Source organism: Pecten maximus, chromosome 3, assembly GCF_902652985.1.
Source record: "Pecten maximus chromosome 3, xPecMax1.1, whole genome shotgun sequence".
Taxonomy (NCBI): Eukaryota; Metazoa; Mollusca; class Bivalvia; order Pectinida; family Pectinidae; genus Pecten; species Pecten maximus.
Genome location: NC_047017.1, coordinates 26,567,744 through 26,590,374, shown reverse-complemented (window position 1 = coordinate 26,590,374; position 22,631 = coordinate 26,567,744). Strand labels below are relative to the sequence as shown.

The 22,631-nt window shown below is 34.3% G+C and overlaps 1 protein-coding gene across 2 annotated transcripts; it reads right to left on the bottom strand.

Annotated features, from left to right (window-relative positions):
* Positions 1–428: 428 nt before the first annotated feature.
* LOC117323737 lies at positions 429–22,533 on the bottom strand. Of its 2 annotated transcripts, none has more exons than XM_033879159.1 (2): positions 22,398–22,533; positions 429–2,748 (listed from the first exon to the last, which is right to left on the bottom strand). In XM_033879159.1, exons 1-2 carry the CDS (start codon positions 22,405–22,407, stop codon positions 1,163–1,165), a joined length of 1,596 nt encoding a protein of 531 aa, XP_033735050.1. In that variant the 5' UTR covers positions 22,408–22,533; the 3' UTR covers positions 429–1,162. The 2 variants fall into 2 exon arrangements, with proteins under 2 accessions (XP_033735050.1, XP_033735052.1); XM_033879161.1 differs by lacking the exon at positions 22,398–22,533 and adding an exon at positions 8,501–8,878.
* Positions 22,534–22,631: the final 98 nt, after the last annotated feature.

Below are 22,631 nucleotides of genomic sequence, written 5' to 3'. Positions count from 1 at the left end.
TGTAAATGTAAACTTCAACCTTAATTATGAAACTCACAATCAAATAAATTGCAACATATAGCTAAAATACCAAATAAACAGAACTAGTCAATATATACCAATATGTTTTAAATTGGCAACCTACAACAATGCCTCAGTTTAAACAATACATATATACTCTTAAATGCTACACCAGTCTTTATTACTGTTACCACCTTCAAAATCTAGTGGCTCCGCCTTCACATGATATATACATGTACATTACACCATCTCTGTATTCTTCTAAGTGTTGTGTCAAAATCCAAGTCTCCTTGCAAATGCGGATGACAAAAATTGACTAGTCTGGAAACTTATAATTATTGGAAACATATAGTAATAGCATGTGAATTTGTTATGAGAATTATATGAAAGTATATGTATACGTATGTGTCAACATATGGCAAAACTGACTTCCACCTTTCAAAGATGTTCAGAAGAATGATTTCAGCCTTGTAATTGGTCATTTTTTTTTATATCGGGACCCAATCAAAAAGCTAATCAAGACTTTGGATATTTTCTTTAATGACTTCTTGCATGGTATAAGAGTCAGTGAAGATAGGTACATATTGATGTCAAGCAAAACACTTTGATTTTGAAGATACATGTATGTATTACCTGATAAACTAAGTAGTACTTGTATATATAGTTTCAGATAATATAATACAGTAGCAAGCTTAAGTGAAAACACACAATTTAAGGTCTTTGATACAAAAAGGCCCACTTTCTCAGAAAAAGATTATTTGCATTTGATGTGTTTTAAAATATACCACAAGACAAACAAACGTTAAAACATGTACGTACTATGTATATGTAGCAAAAACCTTTGCATTTTAACTACTGTATTGGGATTTGGAATCATTTGCATTTTAAGCGCTAAAACCAAGGATTACAAATTTAAATGTTAACTTTTTATTTGCACTGGCAATTTAATTAATTCTAAATATCATTTGAATGTACATTTGTATATGATTCACTGTTTTACACAATGTTTACACATACATTTTCCTGTTGTTTTGTGAATTCATAAACAATATTAACACATGTACAAATAAGTTATAAATATTTCAAAGGTATATTAAATATGTGACATTGGGTCTGGTAGAAGTGTGATATCTATGTCCACTCTGTCAGGTCTAAACATCGGCTAGGATGCCATATCAAACCTTCGCACACGAACCTTTTGTTTGTAATGATAGTACATGAGATATTCCTTCAGAGATCGAGGAAGTGGCAGATTATGTACTCCATCATATGTTGTATTGTCACAGATGCTAGACCGACACATATGCTGGAGTGAGAATGTGAAGTTCCTGTGTAAAGGAGAGGTTAGCATTGGCTCAAAGAACATACAGCAGCTTGGATCTTTATAGTGTTCAATTAGACCACAAACTGTATCAGAAGCAAACACACCCGGGTCGTGAGAATCAAAACTGAATTTATGATTCCATTGTTCAATTCTGGCATGCAGAGACCGTCCATATCGTCTGAAACTAACAGAGAAAAGGAATTCCTCCTGTGCACTATCTCGTAATAGAAACGTTCCCTCTGGTTTGTTCTCTAGCAGTTTTTCAGCCTGGTATCGGTCCATGACACCCCAGTAGAAGCTGCACTTGGTGATCTGTAGGATGTCTGGCACCAGGCAATGCATGTAGTCGACTTGAGAGTGAGCGCCATAGTGACGACCGAGCAGTGGGACGCGTGGTACTGCTGATGTTGGTGAAGGGGGTGCCTGGACTAAGTGGATACGTGTAGGACTTTCCCCACCTCCTTCACTTGCCCCAAACTGTGGAACCAAGATGTTTTGTCTTAGTTCAATCCCTTCCTTCATTTCCCTTGCTCTCTCGGCAATCCTTCTCTCGTCCACATCCTCCGTAGGGTACAATTCATCGAAGTTTATGGAGTTTAGGGGCCTGAACATTACAAATACTTCAGAAGTGGTTCGTTGCAAGTCTGGGGCACTGAACCTTTGAGCTCTGCCACGGGGTACACGACTAGTATCTGCCATAAGTCCTTCCGATACAAGACTCTCTGTCATAAGGCTCTCTGGAATAAAACCGCCTTCAGCTCCACCAACATGACTACCTGACCTGTAATCATCTTCTGTTAAACTTATGGTGTCTGCAGATGATGGCTCAATTTCTTCAAAAGTTATCTCCCCTTTTGAACTCTCTAGTGTCCTCCTATATGATGTACACATGATGCTTTCATTGGATTTGGCCCCCTGCACTAACTCCTGGTCAGTTGTATTTAACCTTGAGCTTTTGGATATTAATTTTCCTCTGAATTTTATTGTCCAAAACTTTTTTCTCATATTTTTGTCCTGCATATCACATTTTTTCCTTCTTGAATTTGAAATCCTGCGGGTTGATGACTTTTTTGACATGTTTCTTTCAACACTCATGTCAGACATTAAATCTACCATTTCATCTGAATCTGACAAGTCTGTCAAGTCACTCTCTTCCTTCTCACAGGAAGATTGGTCAACAAAATCAGTGATACTATTAAGAGAAATTTGACTACCACAACAAAAGAATGGTCGAACTGCAGACCTGTGCATCCTATGGTGGGTAAGGGTATTGATAGAGAATGTTGACTTTGGACTGCGCTTGTTGTTTACAGGGTTCCCTTCTCCAGACTTTTCAGAACAGCCTTGAACCATTGTTCTCTTGTGTGGAATATCTGACTCATCCAAACTCAATTCCTCTTTTACTATTTTATCTGTATCATCATCTACAACAGACAGATAGGTAAAGGAAACATTAGAATAGGTATGATATATATATTTATAGTAACATATTTTGTCAAGTAGGATTCATTTAAAAATGATCCTAGCTCATCATGTAACGAACTGGTAAATCTCTGAAAAGCCTGAGTACCCCTCATTATATATACTTGTATCTACACCCACTTATATACAGCATATACAGTATCTTATATATGTATGTACGCTCATTATACATACACAAAGCCAAGCGACATGTGCTTTAAATAATTAACCAATCAACTCTTATGCCAAGACAACACTTTAACATCAAATAATCTATAACGCTGAAGATATTTTTTGAAATCTGTATTGCTAATTACACAAATTATACATAATGATAAAATTTTCTATAAGAGAAGCAGCATCCTTTGTCTTAAAGAACAAATAAAACCTTTTTGCTAATGCAGAAGACTTCCTTTTGTCTAGGAGGAAAAAGGAAGGGGGTCTGGAATAGGATTGGAATGGGGGGGGGGGGGGGGGGGGGGGGGGTAGTTGCCTGAAGATGGAGGAATGCAGACTGCTACAAGTAGGAATATCAACGACAGGCCATTTATAAAATTTAGTAACCTTCAAGTTTAAGATCAGGCTTGTATGTATCCCTGAGCACTGATGAAGATTAAATTCTTGAACACTATCATCATCACCTCATGCCTTTAAATAGTGTACATTATACATATTTAGTATCTACAAAGGTTTAGTTTTATATCCTTAACAACTGATAAAATATTCCAGAAATATTACCACTGCATATTTTCTTTTATTCCACCATTTTTTTTCTGGGATTTACTTGTAAAAATATATGATAAATGAGGATTTAAAAAAAACAAATTCCTTATAATACATTTAAATGCTGGAAATAAATATCATAAATCAAATGTAACTTGTAAAAGCTTGTATGCAAATTGTAATTGTAATTATAAATTATGATTATAATACTACATGTAGGTTATTTTGATGCCTTAATTGCAATTGTAATAAAACAAAATTCCTTATCTTATATCTTAATTTCAAAGGACTAGACTGCTGAAAGGCATTTGAAAAAATATATACATGTATAAGTCAGAAAGGAAAAAACTTTCATTTTCAAATAGTTTTATTTTCACAATTAGGTTAATGTAATTAAGTATCTTGCCTTGTATGCATGTACAGTGATGTGCCGTAACTATTCGGTCACATATTTTTTTTTATATTTCATGCATTTCAACAAATTTTCAAAGATTATTCTTTAAATTCCAAACACTAGTAGACAATTGTAGGTTTTTTAGCCTGATATTTTTAACATATTTTTCAGTGCTTTATTTTCCAGAAGAAAATATATGTTTACACTGCAACAAAATGTGACATTTTGTTCTTACATATATGTATTTGTACTTTATACTACATTGCAAAAAATTTAAACCTGTAGCATGATTGGCTGCGTATTAATTAAACAAATATATTATCAGAAGAATGAGCAAAAAAAATATCTACATGTTACTGAAAATCCAATAAATCCCACTGAAAAACAAAGTCATAAAAAATCATGGAGAATTAATCAAAATGCATCAAATGTATGGTAAACATATCGTGCGACCAAATACTTATGTGACATCACTGTAGTCCTTCCTTGAAAATGGTAACAATTTATTTTAAACACACAGGTAATTTTAAATTGCACACTTTTGTCATACAATGATATGTATATATACTCTACATGTTAATTGTTAGTAAGTGACACTCATCAGGTTCATTAATGCCTGAAATCAGATAGGAAAGAATTCAGGGAACTGAACCCATGCACAATGATCTGAATCCAATATGAACTGCAGGATAGACCTGCAGATACAATATTTAATTTTACTTGGAAATATGTGCAGATGATATGTGCATATGGTATTGCATATGTTTACTTGCCTAGAGCACATATAGCTATTATTGATTTTCCGATACATTATTAGGCAAAATAAAGGCAAAAGTGCAGCAACATGTTTTAAATTAGTAGTGATTCCTCTTGGATTCTGAAGTTATTATACTCCATCCTTCCTTGTCTTTATGACAAAATAGAGAACAGATGGCAGAAAAATACATGGAAATCTAATAAAAAAAATCTTAACCTCTGCAGCTGTCTCCAGTCATAACATTTCAAGTATATTTACACAGGAACAGATGTACCTATAAATGGTAGATATGAAAGACTACGACCCTAATATACAACCCTGTTTACTTTGGCTTTGAAAGAATTCATCATCTCATGGTCCCTCCTTCCCCTTTCTCTTTCTTATCTCTCTTTCAATTCTTTACCATATTCTGTATCTATTTTTGCAAGTGAATTACTGTTTATATTATATGATATATAATAATAGTATGTAGACTTTATTGAAAGCAAGTATGTGTATGTACATGCATGTGTGACTGTGTGTAAGGGTGTATGTTGAGCACATGTGTGGTGTATGTGTGTGATGATGATGTAAAAAACTTGGCAAAAATAAAACAAATTAAAAGTAATTTACACAGGAACAGATGAACCTATAAATGGTAGGCATCAAAGATGTACATGTATAGTATAAATTCCGTTCTCAACAAATGACATTTCTGTATACATAACAGAAGGGCCTTTTTTTAAATACAAAATTGAATTAGTATATTGACATTTAAATCATAGTACAACATAATGTCAGTATACACAAACTTAGTCAGATAATTAATCCCTGCGATTACTTGACTGAGTTAAGTACTTATATAGAAACATTTTGATAATACTTGAAACGAGAACAAAATATACTATACTACAATGGTTGCCAAGCTGTAACTAATTGATCTACGTATACTTACAAATGATAACGAGGTTTTACTGTGGTCTACAATGTTATCATTCAATGATATATTATTAGAATACAACATCAAATTCACTCAGGAAGTTATGAAATAAAATACTTCAGTTTGTTGGAGTCTTCTTTTAGGTTTAGTTCTCTATAAGCATTGCAAGCTTCCGGTAAATTAATTTCTTCAATGCTTTTACATTTGACAGCCTCTCTGAAATCAAGCTGTTGGGTGCTTATTATCAAGATGTTTCTACTCAACACTGTGCTGTGAACTTAATTTGCAGGCAACAATTCCATCACATAATGTACTGTGATAAATACTCCACTACCCCACACAAACAAAGAATTCCAAGCGGAAATTATTTTGACACAAACCTCCAACACCGGAAATGAGAGCTTGTGGAATTAGCAAGAACATCTGTGGTTTATTTGTATACATACAGCGTGATAGGGACAGGCATCAGGCACTTACGTCTGAAGAAAATGTTCTGTTCTGCAATGTTTTCCTTAATTATCATATACAAGTTTTCGCAATATTATGTCTATATTTTTTATATACAAGAATGTTACACTTGTCCTATTTACGTACTTACACTAATAAATGCCCCCCTTCCTCCAAATGTTTAATCAGTGCAGAGACGTCCAGAACAAGGTAACAAGTAAAATTAGTCTATAATTTAAAACCTACTCCATTTTAGCTACCCATACCACCATTAAAATTTTTGAAAAAAGTGTAAATTTAAGTCGTTCTTCCAGAATAGCCTGGCGACATGCTGTTTTCAAACTGCAGTAACATTTTCATATAAATCAGATAAGATGATGGAGAGATTCAGGTATCACTGCTATTCAATACACTGATACCTGAACGGTAGTGCAATGATACATCCTTTCTAACTCATAAGTAATACCACAAATTGCAATCGAACAGCAGTACCGAAAATGATATACATGTACCAGTTATGTTTCTCAGGGTTCTGAAATCAATTAGTTCTTGAAGGTGTAGAGTGAGTATCACTTCAGTCAGTGTGCATGTATTGATGTAATGATATAACTAGTTGGTCCTCTGATGAATCATCATCCAATACCTGGTCTGGTTCCAACAATGCTTTGTTAGGTTATTTTTTCAAAAACAAATTTCCATTTATTTTTCTATTCCATGTTTGTTTAATTGTTTGTTTGTTTTTGTTTAACTCCTATTAACAGCCAGGGTCATTTAAGCACGTGCCAGGTTTTGGAGGTATGAAAATCACTTACATCATATCCAACTTCCTGATTGTCGCAATCAATTAGGGACTGTGTCAATAAATGATGAAAGAATCAAGATCAAGGTGCTTAATGAGAATTCAGTTGTCAGATACACACACTAACAAATAAACACTGTCACATATATGATCCTGAGAGTAACCCACCATAGACATCTGTATCAGTTTGTATCAGTTTCTTGCATATCCTTTTCACCTTCCTTCCATCCCTAAATTCATCATAATCAAGCCTTCATGATCAGTATTCCATTGATCCCAACCGACCATATACAGATGGCTGGGAGTGGGCTGGATGGCTGTGTGGGCGGATTTGATGGGTTATATTGATTATGAAGCCTGCAACACTCATACTCCAGGTGTTGATAAATAATACAACACACAGGAATTTCATTGACTAGTATTGAGCCAGGTAAAATACTGGGATTACAGTGAAGTATGTTTTACCACTATAGCTATACAGTATTCATGTACAAGGCAACATATTGTTTTTGGTGGCCCATCCCCTTTCTAGATCTACAGCCCATCCATTTCATTTCCACTGATATCAAGGTACATGTACATGTATGTACATTGAAATATGATATGTTCTGGTTAATGAATTTAGATCTATACATTTCCTACATAATTTCCATCAAAAAACAATTGCTGTCAAATACAATATAATTGTAATATAAAATATACTTTACAATAATGTAATGCTCTAGGTCATGTACATAACTACTAACTAGAAGAAATTGACTATGGATTTGAAGCAAAAACAAAAAACAAACTTGTAACCAAATTTATTCACAGGGACACAACACAGCCTATATGTGGATTGTGGGTTGCATTGGGATGTATTTGGTATATATACCATGTCTCTTAAAGTCTATTACTCTTTCTGGTATCCACGTTGTTTTGTATATTTACCTTTTGTACACATAAACGTTCCCAGAGATGACCTGAAGAATCTGAATGTGGGAACTTTTGTTTTATTTAATTTTATACCCTCAGCTGTCCAGTGAACTATTCCAACATATACTTTCTGTGAACATTTGATATTGTATTGTGACTTTTTAAAATAGGACAACAGTTAGCTCACTTGTCTATTAAGTAGCCAGAAACTATTGATTTGTTCACTTATGTATCGAACAAATAAATTATCATTTAGTTTGTAAACCAAATCAACATCAACTAGGCATCTTTCAATTTTCTTTTTTACAATATTATTATGTTACATTTTCAAGACACGTACAAGACACTTTGATAATCAAGTATATAATTGATGTATGACGTTAGTAGACTTTTTTCAAACTTGTTAAATATGACGGATATACACTATGATCATATTACATAATGAAAGAGAAAGACACACCCTGGCATTTGGAACATAAATACTAAACTCAAAATATACAGAATGTATTAATCTATATTATATCATAGAGCTGATTTTAAAAGAGCAACATTGATTGATTTTGATCAAAACAACTTCATTATCATATATACATACAGTACATGCATGATGACGTGGCATCATATTTATACTGTTATCAATATTACAACATTTTTGATAAACTGAATCACTGTTTCAGTCCTGTCTTTGTGAGAAAGAAGTGTAGGACTAGTCACCTCTTCAGATTTTCTTCAAAACTGTTTTCAATTATAAAATTACTTACCAAAAATGAGCAAATCCTAATACATGGACAGTTCTGATGAAAACAAGAGTGATATATGCATGTCCTTAGTATTACCTCCAACAGAAATACTGATAGCCTTAGTGAACAGCTATATATATATATATATTTAGTGGGGGTGTGTTTACAATTTGCCTGGACTTCCGGCTAAGTATCCGCCCCCTGGGGAGGAGAGAGAGTGAAGGATGGTGCACACATGTAATCAGCATGTCTGCTGTGTAGATCACACCACATCATCACCATGTGACTTCCAATTAGCGGTGGATTTTTTTTCTGTACATTTCATCACAATTAAAGATACACATGCACATAAGCATATGAATGTATCGCAGACCAGACATAATATTTACAAAGTCCTTTTATTACACACTTTTATTACTTAACATACTAGTACATTTATTATATAATGGATTAATGTATGACACATGTAATCATGAGCTATTATGAAGTATTTACATGCCAGCAATATTTTGGTTGTTTTACAATCTAAGTTTCCCCTAGCTGCAAAATGTAGCTAAAAATGGTACTTTCTCTAAAGGAAGATTAAAGTTCTATCAGCTTTAAAATCAACAATCAGACAGTTTCTGTAATTTAACTAAAGTTCAAATCAGGGATTTTTAATTTTTTAGATACATTAATTTTTGTCTCCATACTTTTCTACATTTTTTATAATGATGCCTTTTTGATTTTAAAAGTTAGAAAATTTTCATTATGGTAATTTTGGTGCACAGTGTCTAATTAACCCCAAAATCTACCAGAAAAAAAGCCCTGTAACACCAAGTGTAAAAAGCTGCATTCATTTTAACCATGGTTTGATTAGACAGAGCTAGCACTGCCTAAGATGTAACTCACAAAGTCCAATTTACTAACTTGATTCTACATTATGCTGAAAACCATAAAGGTGCACATCCTTTATTTATTCATGTAGAGCAATTTGACACATCCTTTTGTTTACAGTTGTCCCAACACTTCTGAGGCCTTTAGTGATTACAGACTTCCAGGAGATCACACATTTCCACTGCGTTCAATGAAATAATGTAGGAATACCACACTTTGCTGCGCTATTTTTTACTCCCAGGAACATTAGGCCTTGACTAAGACAGGATGGGCAATGCACAGCAAATGGGACTAATGTACAAGGAAATCGCCCACAAACAATACCAACTTTATTCAGGGATGAATATGTTGGGTAGGATGGGCTTCACACATTTGCTCCTAAGTATCATAAAAAACTTATAAAAAACTTAGAACTCTCACTTAAAGTTACAACAAGAGACCCAGGACTGAGCTGCGGTTATTGATATCTCACTTGTTACTTATTGTCAAATATCATAAGGAAAATTTATATTATTGAGTAAGTGAAATGTTTAATGTTTATGTTTTGTTATCCCTATACATGTATTGTAATATAGGTATCAAATTCATTTAATTAAATCAAACCACATTGTATAACATACAATTCTACTTCAATGTAAACATGTACAAAACAATTACGACTGTAACTCAGTCTGCCTGCCTAAAATAAAACACTTCACATACCGATAGGATGCTAAAACCCATCAGCTCCCACCCCACTTACCATTTAGTGAAATTTCCAAATGGCAGATATTTGGATTTTTTGTGCAGTTAAATGTAGAATTAGGGAAAATAGAAACATACCTTGGTAGATTAACTGGTCTAGTGTTCCTACTTATAAAATATAAACTTATAATATAAATACTTCTTAGAATTTGATGACTTACACTTATAACATATAAACTTATAATATAAATACTTCTTAGAATTTGATGACTAACACAGAGTTTTCACTGGGAAAAATAAAAAACATATATACATGTATATATACATTTGTACATGTATACACAATTGAGAATTAATGGGGCCTAAACTCAGACCCAACGTGGGCAAGAAAAACACTAACATCGGTGATAAATTTAGTAGCTTCTGATCATGATCACCAATGACCACGGATGGACTATCACAGACATATGCACCAGCGCAAAAACCGCTATTATAGCATTACGTTTGATGTTGTTTGTAAATAAGCATGTGCATGCATTTTGCAAATAATGACTTCAGTTAGTTTTGACTCAAATGATTTACTCACTCTATTCCAGGACCTAATCATTTGGTCCCAACAGCATCCATATCTTCTTTTGTAAATTATTCTCTAATTACAGTGTAATTCACATTTCCTCGAATTCTTAGCTGCTTTCCTTGAACTATGATATTTACCCCTTCCATTCATATTCATTTAAGCATTGAACGGCTTTCAGTTGGCATTCATATTGACTATGAATGCCAATTGAAAGCCGTTAAATGCTTATATTTACCATCTGCGATTTTTTATTTGTCATGCGATATTTTTTTGAAATTTTCAAATTCAAATTTCAGTTGGCAGTTCATAAGTTGGTGAACTCGCAACTGAATTGGTAGGGTTATATAGTGGCAGTGCCATACAATGGTAAATATAGTATATTATTTAACATTTCGCCAAACACTAAACAAACCTGACAGATTTACTGGTGTCCAACACTTGACTACAATGGATCAATTCAAATGGTAGTGATTTTGATCTTGCTCGTGTGTATATATGTTCTACCCCAAAACCATTTTGTCAGACTCAAAATTTGATTCACAATGTCCCAATTTTAAATCTCTTTGTAATGCATCCCTGTAGATACACTGCCTCCTCTTTTATGCAAACATTTCTCCAGTGCCTATTAGTTATAGTAATGAATTGGTATCTTCATCTGATGCTATTCCATGGAACCATTTATACTAGATGGTGACACCTGAAGGATGTCACAGATGGAATGAAGTGTAGTAAGGGGCGATAACTCTGTGTGAGCATGTTTTGTCAAAATCGCTCAATATCTAAGTTTCGACCAATAAAAAGACTGTTGTTCGTAAAGGCAACAAAACCCATCAAGTTGAATTTGCAGTTCCCTTAAAACCCCCATATATCAAATCTAATTGAAATTGAACATTATCTACATTTCGACCAATCAGAGGCCAGGAATTGGCGACGATTTTGTTTAAATGTGAAAGTGAGGCTACGAGAGCGACCGGTGATCAATGATGTATCTACATATCAAATTTCATCAAAATCAGACAATATCTAAATTTAAACCAAGCAGAGCTCAGTTGATGGCGGCCATTTTGTTAAAATGTGAAAATCAGGTTACGAAAGTGGCTGATTTCCCATGATGTACATAAAAATAAACAAGGACCCATTGGAGGGCCAGAACATACGCCCGGGCAATATTTGACACTTGGAAGGGGATAGTTTCACAGCTAGGTTGTAGTGCTCCGGCTCATCAAGATGTATATTTGTGTCAAGTATGGAGAGCCTGGGTCGGGAAGTATTGGAGTTATAGTCCGGACAAGTAAAATCATCAAAGGGGAATTACTCCGCAAATACGGGGAAAAGGGCATGATTTTGGTATGCGACACTCCGAGTCATCAAGATGTATATTTGTGTCAAGTATGGAGAGCCTGGGTTGAGTAGTATTGGTGTTTTGGTCCGCACAAGTAAAATCATCAAAAGTGAATAACTCCAATACGGGGGTAAGGGGCATGATTTTCATATGTGACACTCCGGCTCATCAAGATGTGTATTTCTGTTAAGTATAGAGAGCCTGGGTCGAGAGTTATGGTCCGGACCACCCGCCAACATGATAACATTATAATGTACGTCGGGTCGGGCGTATAAAAATCATTAAAACAGGACAATATCTTAATTTGGAACAATTTCCTCACAACATAGGGATTAACTCAATTTCCTCACAATATAATCATTAACTCAATCAAATGTAAATTTTCATGATTTTACAGGAATTAGCTCGCACCAATTTCAATCTTGGAGGATAAGTTAATAATTCATACTTGCGTGAGGAAAATCCAAATTTTTAGTACCGGTATGTATGATAGAAGGAAATTTGTTTGTTTTTTTGCCTAAGCTATTTTAATAATATCCTATTTCGAGAATTTCCCTGAAGTTCAAAGTCATGATCAGTGTCAGTCGTCCATATCAAGCAAATAAGGAAATGTCTATTACATTTGTTTTAAACAGTTTGCAACTTCTTATAGTGTTTGGAATCACTATAAAGTTCTTGATCGATCGATCATCAACAATTCTTAAACAATCCATGATCAATTATTGATCGATCATGAATAGAAAGAGAAATATCAATAATCACTACATTATAATTTATAATAAATTGATATCATGACCAGATAAGCGAGTTAATTCCTTTTATCTTTCCCTGATGAAAATTAGGTAATTAGCAAGTTTTGAATTTTTCTAAGTGAATTAGAATTCTCAATATCTAAATAGCTTGAAATTGAGAGAATAATTCTACAATATGAAACTAAAACCAGAATTCTGGCAAAATTTCAGAATATTTCAATTATTAGAACAAAGAGGGAAGTTGATTGCAGTCAGAGGCCTACAAAGTAGAATGTGTCTCCTGATGTAAATATATTTTCCATGGCAGTGTGGGCCTTAAAACAGAAACATACATTGCGAACTGTTTACACAAGTCCCTGTGCAAGTCACAGTATTCTACCTGTGTGCAGATGGCATTTTTAAGACTATTCTGAACAATTTTACTAATTAAATCAAGTTATCTAATTCTTTGATATTGTCAAATAATCTCTATACCTTTTGTAGTAAGTTAAAATAAATCTTTTAGATATGGTACATATTACTTCAATGTAATTTTTTTTAGTTTAAATTTGTCAGAATTGGTTTCTCGCACCTTTTTTCCTTTGTTGTATGTGAGCGAAATGTTTAATAAAATATGTTACAGGAAATATGGTATTTGAGGCAAAGATATTTCAAAATTTACTGATTTTTACCTGTGCGCATATGACATTTCCAGGGAGAATATTTTGTAAACTTATGATTACTAGGTAACTTCTATTAATACTTTAATATGGTTGTTTTCTAAAATACCTTTGGTATGAAGATGAAATTACTTTAAAATCAAAATATCAAAACATATTATGTTAAATTGATGACATGATTTTAAACATGAAATTACTGAATTTAACTGAATGTGACATAATAATTAAGTTGTTTTAGTATAAATTTGTTACACCAGGTTGCTCGCAATCCTTATCAATTGCAAACGCAATAAATTAATTAATAACCAACATTCTAGGATAATTTTGTCAGAACATGTTGTCCACACATTGTTTTCTTTGGCACATGTAAAGAAATGTTGAAATATGTTGATATAGTATTTTAGGTAAAGACATTTGAAAATTTACTTATTTCTACCTGTGTGCAGATGACATTTTGAAGAAAAACTATCTTATATATGTTTAGTAATTTTCTTTAATACATTTTTTAATATGTTGATACTGATTTGAATTCAAAATATAAAAAAATCCAACATGGTTCTTAAATAAGTTAATTTAACTTAATGTGACATAATAATTGACAATATTTTAGCATAAATTTATCAGAACAGGTTTGTCACAAATTGTTTTCTTCGGCACAAGTAAGCGAAAGGTTTATATATGTTGTAGGGTATTTGTGGCAAAGAATTGGAAAATTTACTACAATTGTTTTTAACATTTACATGCATGCAAAAGATTATATGATTTAACCCTGTTCAAAGGCACAGTCTCAATAAAGGGCATGTAACAGCCTTTTTAATTTCAAGTTATAGGCATTTGAATATAATAGACCAGAATACTATTTCATTAAAAATTTCAAAAATGAATATGATGTAGGCCTGCTGTAGTGTAGTGAGGAAGTTTCCAGCTCGCAGTGTAGGTGGTTCAATTTAAATAGTTCTACAAAATTAAATGAAATCTTAGCCATATTTAAGTCGCCCGCGTTCTACATATGCTTGTAATGATTTTTATAATGTTCATTGATAATATACTAGTCTCTCTCGTGCGAGTAGGTAGCAAGACAAACATGCACGACTCGAGTAAGGCATCGCTTCACCGCGGGTTAGTAAGTCGACTGTATGTCAGAATATGATCGGTAAAAATTAAAATTTATTTCATTTCTCCTTTCACAAGGTAATTCATATATCAGAGAAGTTGCAAAGTAGTAGTCTTGTGTGTGTGTTCGTTCACGAGATAGTGTCCGAGAGAACACGGTTCTGTGTACATTGTCACCTCAATCTGGAGATTCCCGTTGTTATTTTTAGACGTAAACAATCACAGAGTCGAAGCTAGTCGCAAACAAATACACAGACTATCGAAATAGTTCTATCAATCAATTACCTAAAGTTGGAGACAAAGCAGGCCTATCACTACAGTAAATATCAAATAAACAGGAACTATTCTTCGTGCATATTTACCGTCGTCTGTTTACATCAACGTTAAACAAGTTTACTTACCGTCAGCGTTAGGCCTACGAGGCTTCGGGAATTTGCTTGACATTCTGAACGCTGGGTTGATTTTTCGCATGCATGTTTGTGAAAAGCGACATACAATGATCGTGACAAAGTATCTATATTCTGGAGCATTGCCTCTGATGTTGAAAAAATAGCAATATATACTGGCAGTGACAGTAAAATACAACGGAACCCAGCTCACCGAGCAGTTCAATCAACAGCCGGCTTACACAACAAACTTTCGTGACGAGTTCAGGATGGGCGTTACGTCATCAAAACATGCGATCGTCTGCTATCAAAATACCCCTGTCGAGTGGAAAAATACTGAGAGGGTCGAAAAAATAGGCCATTTTCAAAACAATATTGTGACCGTTCTGATAAAGATATCGAAAAACTAAACAGACGGTTTTCTTCAGGAAACATTTATCTACTTATATATGCATTGTATATGTTTCTGGATTTTTTTTTCGAATATTGAGGGCGGTTTAAACAGAAACTCTTAGTCAAAATGACGATTTTGGCGTGTTTGGCCCCAGATATCTCCATAACTAGATTTTTCCCAGACATACCGAATATGTCAGGACGTAGATCACACCGAGTTTTACAAGTGTGGATAGTTTTTATCAAAATGTATCGAGCCGTTTTCTTTGCGCCCAAAGTGCGACTATATGCTGCTAAGTAGGCAGAATTAGCCGTATCTACATTACGTTCCGTAAGGAACGATAACTCTGTTATCGCCTCCTTACTGCACTTCATTCCATATGGTGGTGGTTTCATCGTCATGCTGACTGCTGTCAATTTTTCTTTTTAATTGTTTCAAGTGTTTTCAAAAGAACATTATCAATTCTAAAAGGGCTTCTGATGTTAGTTAAGCTACTGACTAATTATAAACTAACCTTCAGACATCCTTACTGTTGGTGCCAAGTACCATAGACCTGTACATTCAATCAACTGAATTTCTAATAAAATGGAACTTCCCTAAACTGATCATGCATACATGAATATTTGTTATTAGTTTAGAGATGGCCATGGTTCAATTTGGAGAAGTGATCCATTATGACTGGTCAGGATCTTGGGATAAGGTGGTTGAATGGGCAAAGTTTTGTATCTTCGAAGCAGTGTTTATATTATTAATACATGGAATTAATGTACGTGTACATGTAGAAGTGATATAAGTTTAACTAAATAAGTTCTAATACTGACTGCAAATTTATGCTTAATAATTACAACATTTCACAATGCTGTCATAGCTGCTGACTAGCACCCTGCCTGTCACTTAACACTTCTGTCCTTATGGGCCACGTTAAGGAGGGTACAAAATGTATGTATTTCTTTCAAAACTAGAATAGTTAAAAAAAATTGAAGTAGTAGAAGTACTGTAAACAAACATTATTGTTTAATGCATCAGCAGTAATCTTCTAAGTTTAAAGTTGATAAATTGACTGATATTGATTTAGGAATTAATTACAAATAATTTGAATTATTAGGCTACTCTGTTCCATCGATAATTGCATATTTCAAATTTGATGTTAAAATAAATCTTTATATGAGAAGATATACTCCTGGTATAATTATTGTAAACAATGTGATAAAGGATAACAACCAGATAGAGACTGTATGAAGCACGTATAAAGAATTACTGAAAACCAAAACTAAAGCTGCTAATCAAGGCCTGAAACTGTACTCAAGCATGTATGGTACTTCAAAATAAAAACTTGAGTACTTTTGTTCAGGAAAATTTGATGTTAATAAATCCTTACATGAGAAGATTAAATCCTTACATGAGAAGATATACTCCTGGTATAATTATTGTAAACAATGTGATAAAGGATAACAACCAGAGAGGGACTGTATCTTCATAGAATAATTCAGCTAACAGGAAAAGAAAACTTCAAGCTTCGTTTTCAACTTCAAACCTAATCACAAAGATTACAGAAGTCCATCCGATGGGACAACACATTCCGTGTTTATTGTCCCTTTCCAATATTGATCATCCAATCATACTGAACCACACAGTTCAGCAATGTAACTGCACAAATCAGATGTTTATGTGGAGAGAACATGTTTTGGGGGTGTTATAAGATTCCATAACTGTACGCAAATTTGTGAAGCATTCCATATATCTATACATATTTACAAGAGGAGATTTGCAACTTTAAGTTCACCTGCGGTCATGGGAGATTTATGTAAAATGTTGTATTTAATTAGTAATCTATCCTTTTTTTTGAGAACTTTCTACCATGATAATAAAATTAAAAAAATAGGTTGGAGGAAGAGACTTATATTGACTTGGAATTACCAAAACGGAGAATAGTAGGGCTTAAATTGGCATTATTTTCAGAGAATGGACCCAATTATAAGTTCTCCAATGTCCAAATGTATCATATGTAAATTATTAGGGGATTATTGAACAGAGAAGTATCTTAAATTTTTTAATCATTCGCGATTCATGGCACGATTACCATCATAGTTGAATTACCGAAACGGACCCGAAATCAATATTTTTAAAAGAGAATGATCTATGACTTGAATATTTCATAAAAATAATTTAATACATCGTTTATTTGTTTCATTCCGTTCTTCAGTCACCGCATAATTTGTGAAGTCAATAGAAATATATGAACCATTTTGTTATTGTTTTATTGTTCATACAAGTAAGCACTAGATGTAGGCAATAAGTATATGTACCGCTATCTACTGGCATGACTTTGAGTACAGTAGATTACACTTGCTTTGTGGATATTGACAGGCAAGCATATATTTACATACTAATTCAATTTAAGAATTTCAATTAAATCTTGTGACAGCATGGCACAAAAAGTCATCTGAACATTTGTTGAATATATTAACTCATTGCCTTGACTTCAATTTTCAATTGATCAATTCATTGATTACTCCGTGTTTGAAGTATGGAGTAGTGTGAAATTCAAGTCTTTATCATGACTTGATGAAAATTCAAAATTTACAAATTATTAAAATGAATTGGTTTAAGAAATAACACAAGTTCCACAGCAATAATATATCTATAGAGAATCAATCACAATATTTCAGAAGTTATAAAACTACAAATAACAATTGACCGGGCCGTGAATAATTGACCTGGAGTTGATTCGCAAAGTTCAGGTTCATTTAGTCTTCACATTTCGTTGAGTTATGCATTTCTCAAATTGTATGCATGTTGAAAACATCTACGGAATAATATATTTCAACATTTTCAATGAAACTACAAATGTACTAAATAAAAGGAAGATATTTTTGCAAGTAAATTATTTGATGCGTAAGGCCATGGCGGCAGCCATATTTCATTGAAAAAGAAAGTAGGTGGCGTTTGGTGAATGTGGTTACCAAATATGGTTATATTTCTCAGTCTAGTTCTTGAATGCGATAATGATTTGTGAAACTCTGGCTCTCTAGCTCTACTTGTTTTTAAGGTAAACAGACAGTACCACTTCGATGATGCATGGTAATTTGGTTTCATCTTGAATGTAGTATTAGTACACAATTAAATATTATAATGCTCCTATTATATATAATAATTACTATTAGGTGTTAAATTAAGATCGTCTGGACATGAAATCTGTTCGGTATTCAGAATTTTTTATTACTATAATAAAGAAGATTTGATTCTGTACAACACCATTTTGATCTGTATAATGGGATTATTGGTTAAGAGAATTGAAGGATCAGTTTTGGGAAGTTGCACCGTACCAATACTTTCTGGTAAAACCGTTCCTTAATTTGCTATCGTTTAAAAGTGTTCTTACAATGTACAGAGATAGAATATCTCCAGATTAACAAACTCATCAGTAACTGCTATGGTCGTGCACCAAATGTTATGCCTCAAATCATTTGAAAACACAGGGCTTTTTTTCACTACTTTGGGAATAGGGCCTATGGCTTTGAGATTGGGGAAAAAATGTGTGGCAACAGGTAAATTGGGAAAAATGGACATAACAAGTAGACACAAATATGGATCTATGCTATATTTATTTAGACTCTAGAGCATTATCTCCCTTTATCAGGCCAGAATAACCAATAAAACGTAGAGGGGACGGCACCATCCGGATTTTTAAAGACATAATTTTTTTATAAATCATTTGATTGGGAATTTTAATTGGTCGGATTGGGAAAAATTTCCAATTTTGCCGTGGGGAATGGGGCCGAACTTCGGCCACAAATCAGGTCCCAAATAAAACCTGAAACATCAACAATTACTTCTAGGACATCCTCCGAAAGACCAATCAACAAGCCTGTCCCCACAAACCATACGCTTGGCAGGTACAAACTCGCACCAATGGATAACAACAAAACTACGCCGTCTCAGAAAGCAAGAGCAGAAAGCATCTTCACAGGCAAAGCATACCAGAGATCCAAGGGAACCCAAAAATAAAACTGGTTGAAAGCAGAGTTACAGAGGGAGTCAAGGCAAGCAGAGGTGAACTACCTACAGGAGGATATATAGTCAGAAGCAACCTTGGGGCCATGGTAGCTGAATGGTTAAAGTGTCCCGACACTTTATCACTAGCCCTCCACCTCTGGGTTGCGAGTTCGAAACCCATGTTCAGTGCTCCAGATAGCCTGCGTGAATGCGTATTTACGCACAATTCTTTTCAAACAATGCAAGCAAAACACTCATACTTGCGTCAATCACGCAGGCAAAATAATGGATATTATAATAAATTCATTTCACAGTGACGCTTGTCAGATAAGCGTGATATTGTAAAGCGTTTATATGATCATGAATAGTAACAAAAAAAAATGGCACTTTCCAAGCAAAAACCACTGTGGTTATAAATTTCTGCATGCGGTTTTCGCAGAAGGGAATAAATCTGAAAAGGAGTCAAAACATATATCAAAGAAATAACATGGTATAGGTAGGAACAATCACAGAACTTTATTTAAACATGAAAAGATTGATTCATGGACCTAATGTTACCCGAACATGGACGAGAAGTAGTATTACTGTGAGGTCATTTTTTTAGATGGGCCTTAAATGACCCTGGCTGTTAAATAAGGATGTTACATGTAAACCAAATAAACCAAACCAAGCCACCTTGCCAATAATCCCTAGGAATTCTTGTCCCATAAAAAGCAGTAAGCAGGACTCGAGTTTCATCACATTCCTCAAGAACAAGGACATATTTCTCCAGTGAAACCCGAACTAAAGCTTACAAACCAACATTTCCAGCTGGTGTACACCAGAGAGGACACTGAGATGCCAGATAGAAAGAAGAAAAACACATTGCCCACAATAACAGACCAGTCTCGATCAATAGCAATATTAAAGCATGAGTTAATCTAGGATTTTGGGAATTATGAATTGAATTATGAAATTTAGGAGAAAAGAATGGCTGCAGTGTCTTGAATTATTCTTTAAATTTTAACATTTTACAGCTTTTCTTTGCTATAATTCTTCCATATTTCATCAACATTTGGGGGGTTCCCCTGTTTTGGAGAATTTTCCCCAGTTTTATGTGATTTTTTCTTGATGGGGAATTTGTTTTTGTTCAAAGGGGAAAACACCATCAGTGGGGAATACTACCTAGTTTCGGTAGTAAAATCAGTCTAGATTAAAAATAATATAACCTCTGTAAAGGGATTGAGAAAAGCATAAACAGCACCATCATGAACACTTTCACATGAACCAAAACCTTTGAGAGGAATGACAGCTTCAGTTCTTGATGCTCCTGTGATACTCAACTACACATCATCATGGGTGCTTTGGCACATAAGTAATATTAATGTACCAGTGAAGCCAAACTGATGTGATCCTCACAAAGTTCCCTGTTAACAAATACACAATCTGGACTACTATATATGGAGTAAGAGGCACTTCCCTGCAGTTGATCAAGGATTTCCTGTCTGAGCAGACATGTATGCAGTCTGTTGTCCTTGATGGACACTTTTCTGACCCAACTGATATCAATGTCATCTCAGTGATCCCTAGATCTGGGGACATTCCTTAACACAGTCTTCTTTTTGGTTTATATTAATGACCTCCAAGAATATTTGTCATCATCCGACACTAGGTTATTCATGGATAACTGTCTAATTACAGGAGCATAAGATCCTGTGTTATGCACAGACCCTGAAACAGGACCTAGTTTATCAGGAAGAATTAATTGTAGAGATGGCAGATGCATTTCCAACCGGAAAAGTGCACAGTCATCAGGATCACTGGAAGGAGATAACCAATACCATCAAATTTAAAGTACACTCCCAACAGACTGCCACCAGCTTGAGGAAGTCAACAGTAGGAAATACCTAGGCATGCTCAACAAGAACATGGAACCATAACATACATCAGAGCATCGGCAAGGCAGCACAGACTCTTGGCTTCCTCAGGAGGATCATCTGATGGATCAAGTACCATTCCCTTGTCTGGCCAATCCTTGCGTAGCACCAATATAGGATCTCAATCAAGCTTTGCTTATCACTGGGATCAAACAGTTACAACAAAGTGCAGCCAGCTTTCATTACAGCAACTATTATATCAGAATCCCTGGATGTTATATTTAACAGCCTTAGAAACAACTAGAGTGGGATTCTCTAAAACATTGGAGATATATAAGCACAGACATGTTCACTGTGTGCTTTATGATCATGTTAACATTCCATTTAGTTGAAATCTACCATGCTAAATAGTAAATAATACCAGGCAGGAGACTCATAAACCAGAAGAGACACCAGCCACATTGGAGGAAGTAAATGACAAGCTCAACGGCGGCACTCAAGCTTGGCTACTCAACTGGTATAAACTAAAAAAAATAAATTAGTCCATGCAGTCCTCTCATGTACAGTTTAAACTTTTTATCTGTTTAAAGCCTTGTTTTCATCAAATATGCACAATTTACTTACAATTGTACAACATTACAATGGAGTTTAGCTTGGGACAAGGAAGAAAATCATTATACGTTATGCCACCACGATTTTGGGTTGTTTTTTTGTTGTTTTTTTTTTGCTGTTGGTTGTGTTTGTTGTATTTTTTTTTTATTATTCCTCTTACTTAAATCAAATGGGCCCTTAGGCTAGAACTGTGTGGGTTTCTGTGCGTGATGTTGCTCAGTGCAAACGATACAATGTAAAGGTGTAACAACATTTGTGTTACAAAAATAGTTACTGGTGCCAATGGGTATCGAAATATTCCGGTAGGACCTACCGAAGACGTCAATCAAAAGTACCAAAACGCTTCGGTGCCAAAACAAACATGATCCTAATTTTTGGGGAGTGTTAGGGTGGTGTATTACAGCACACCCATATATATACCTATACGGTATTCCTGGTCGGGATGATGTCTGTATAAAGACAGAGTGACCTTCCCTATGGCTAATGAACAAATACACATGTATCCAGTTACGTGTGTAATTTTCTAATCAAATGTTACAGGGTCGATCTTGATGTTTGACAATGGCCAGCAACTTGGAAAAGGTCGACCTTATTTACATGACAGATCGTACTTGTATGTTTGTCAACTCAGCATTAAGGATATTTACAGAATTATGATGTTATATAATTACCTGAAGGCATGATTGTAAAGTTTTCTGGTCAATTTCTTCATTAAACTTCCTTTAACTTCGTGTCCTCCCAGTGTGGTTGACCAAATGAATACAGTTTTATGAATGAAAATGGCAGGAAATACGATGTGTAGGCGGATATGTGACGTCACGATCAATATTTTTAGTCGGTCATATTTACCCCACATTATTTTGCCATGCATTAATTGCAAAACATATTTCAACGATATCCATTTC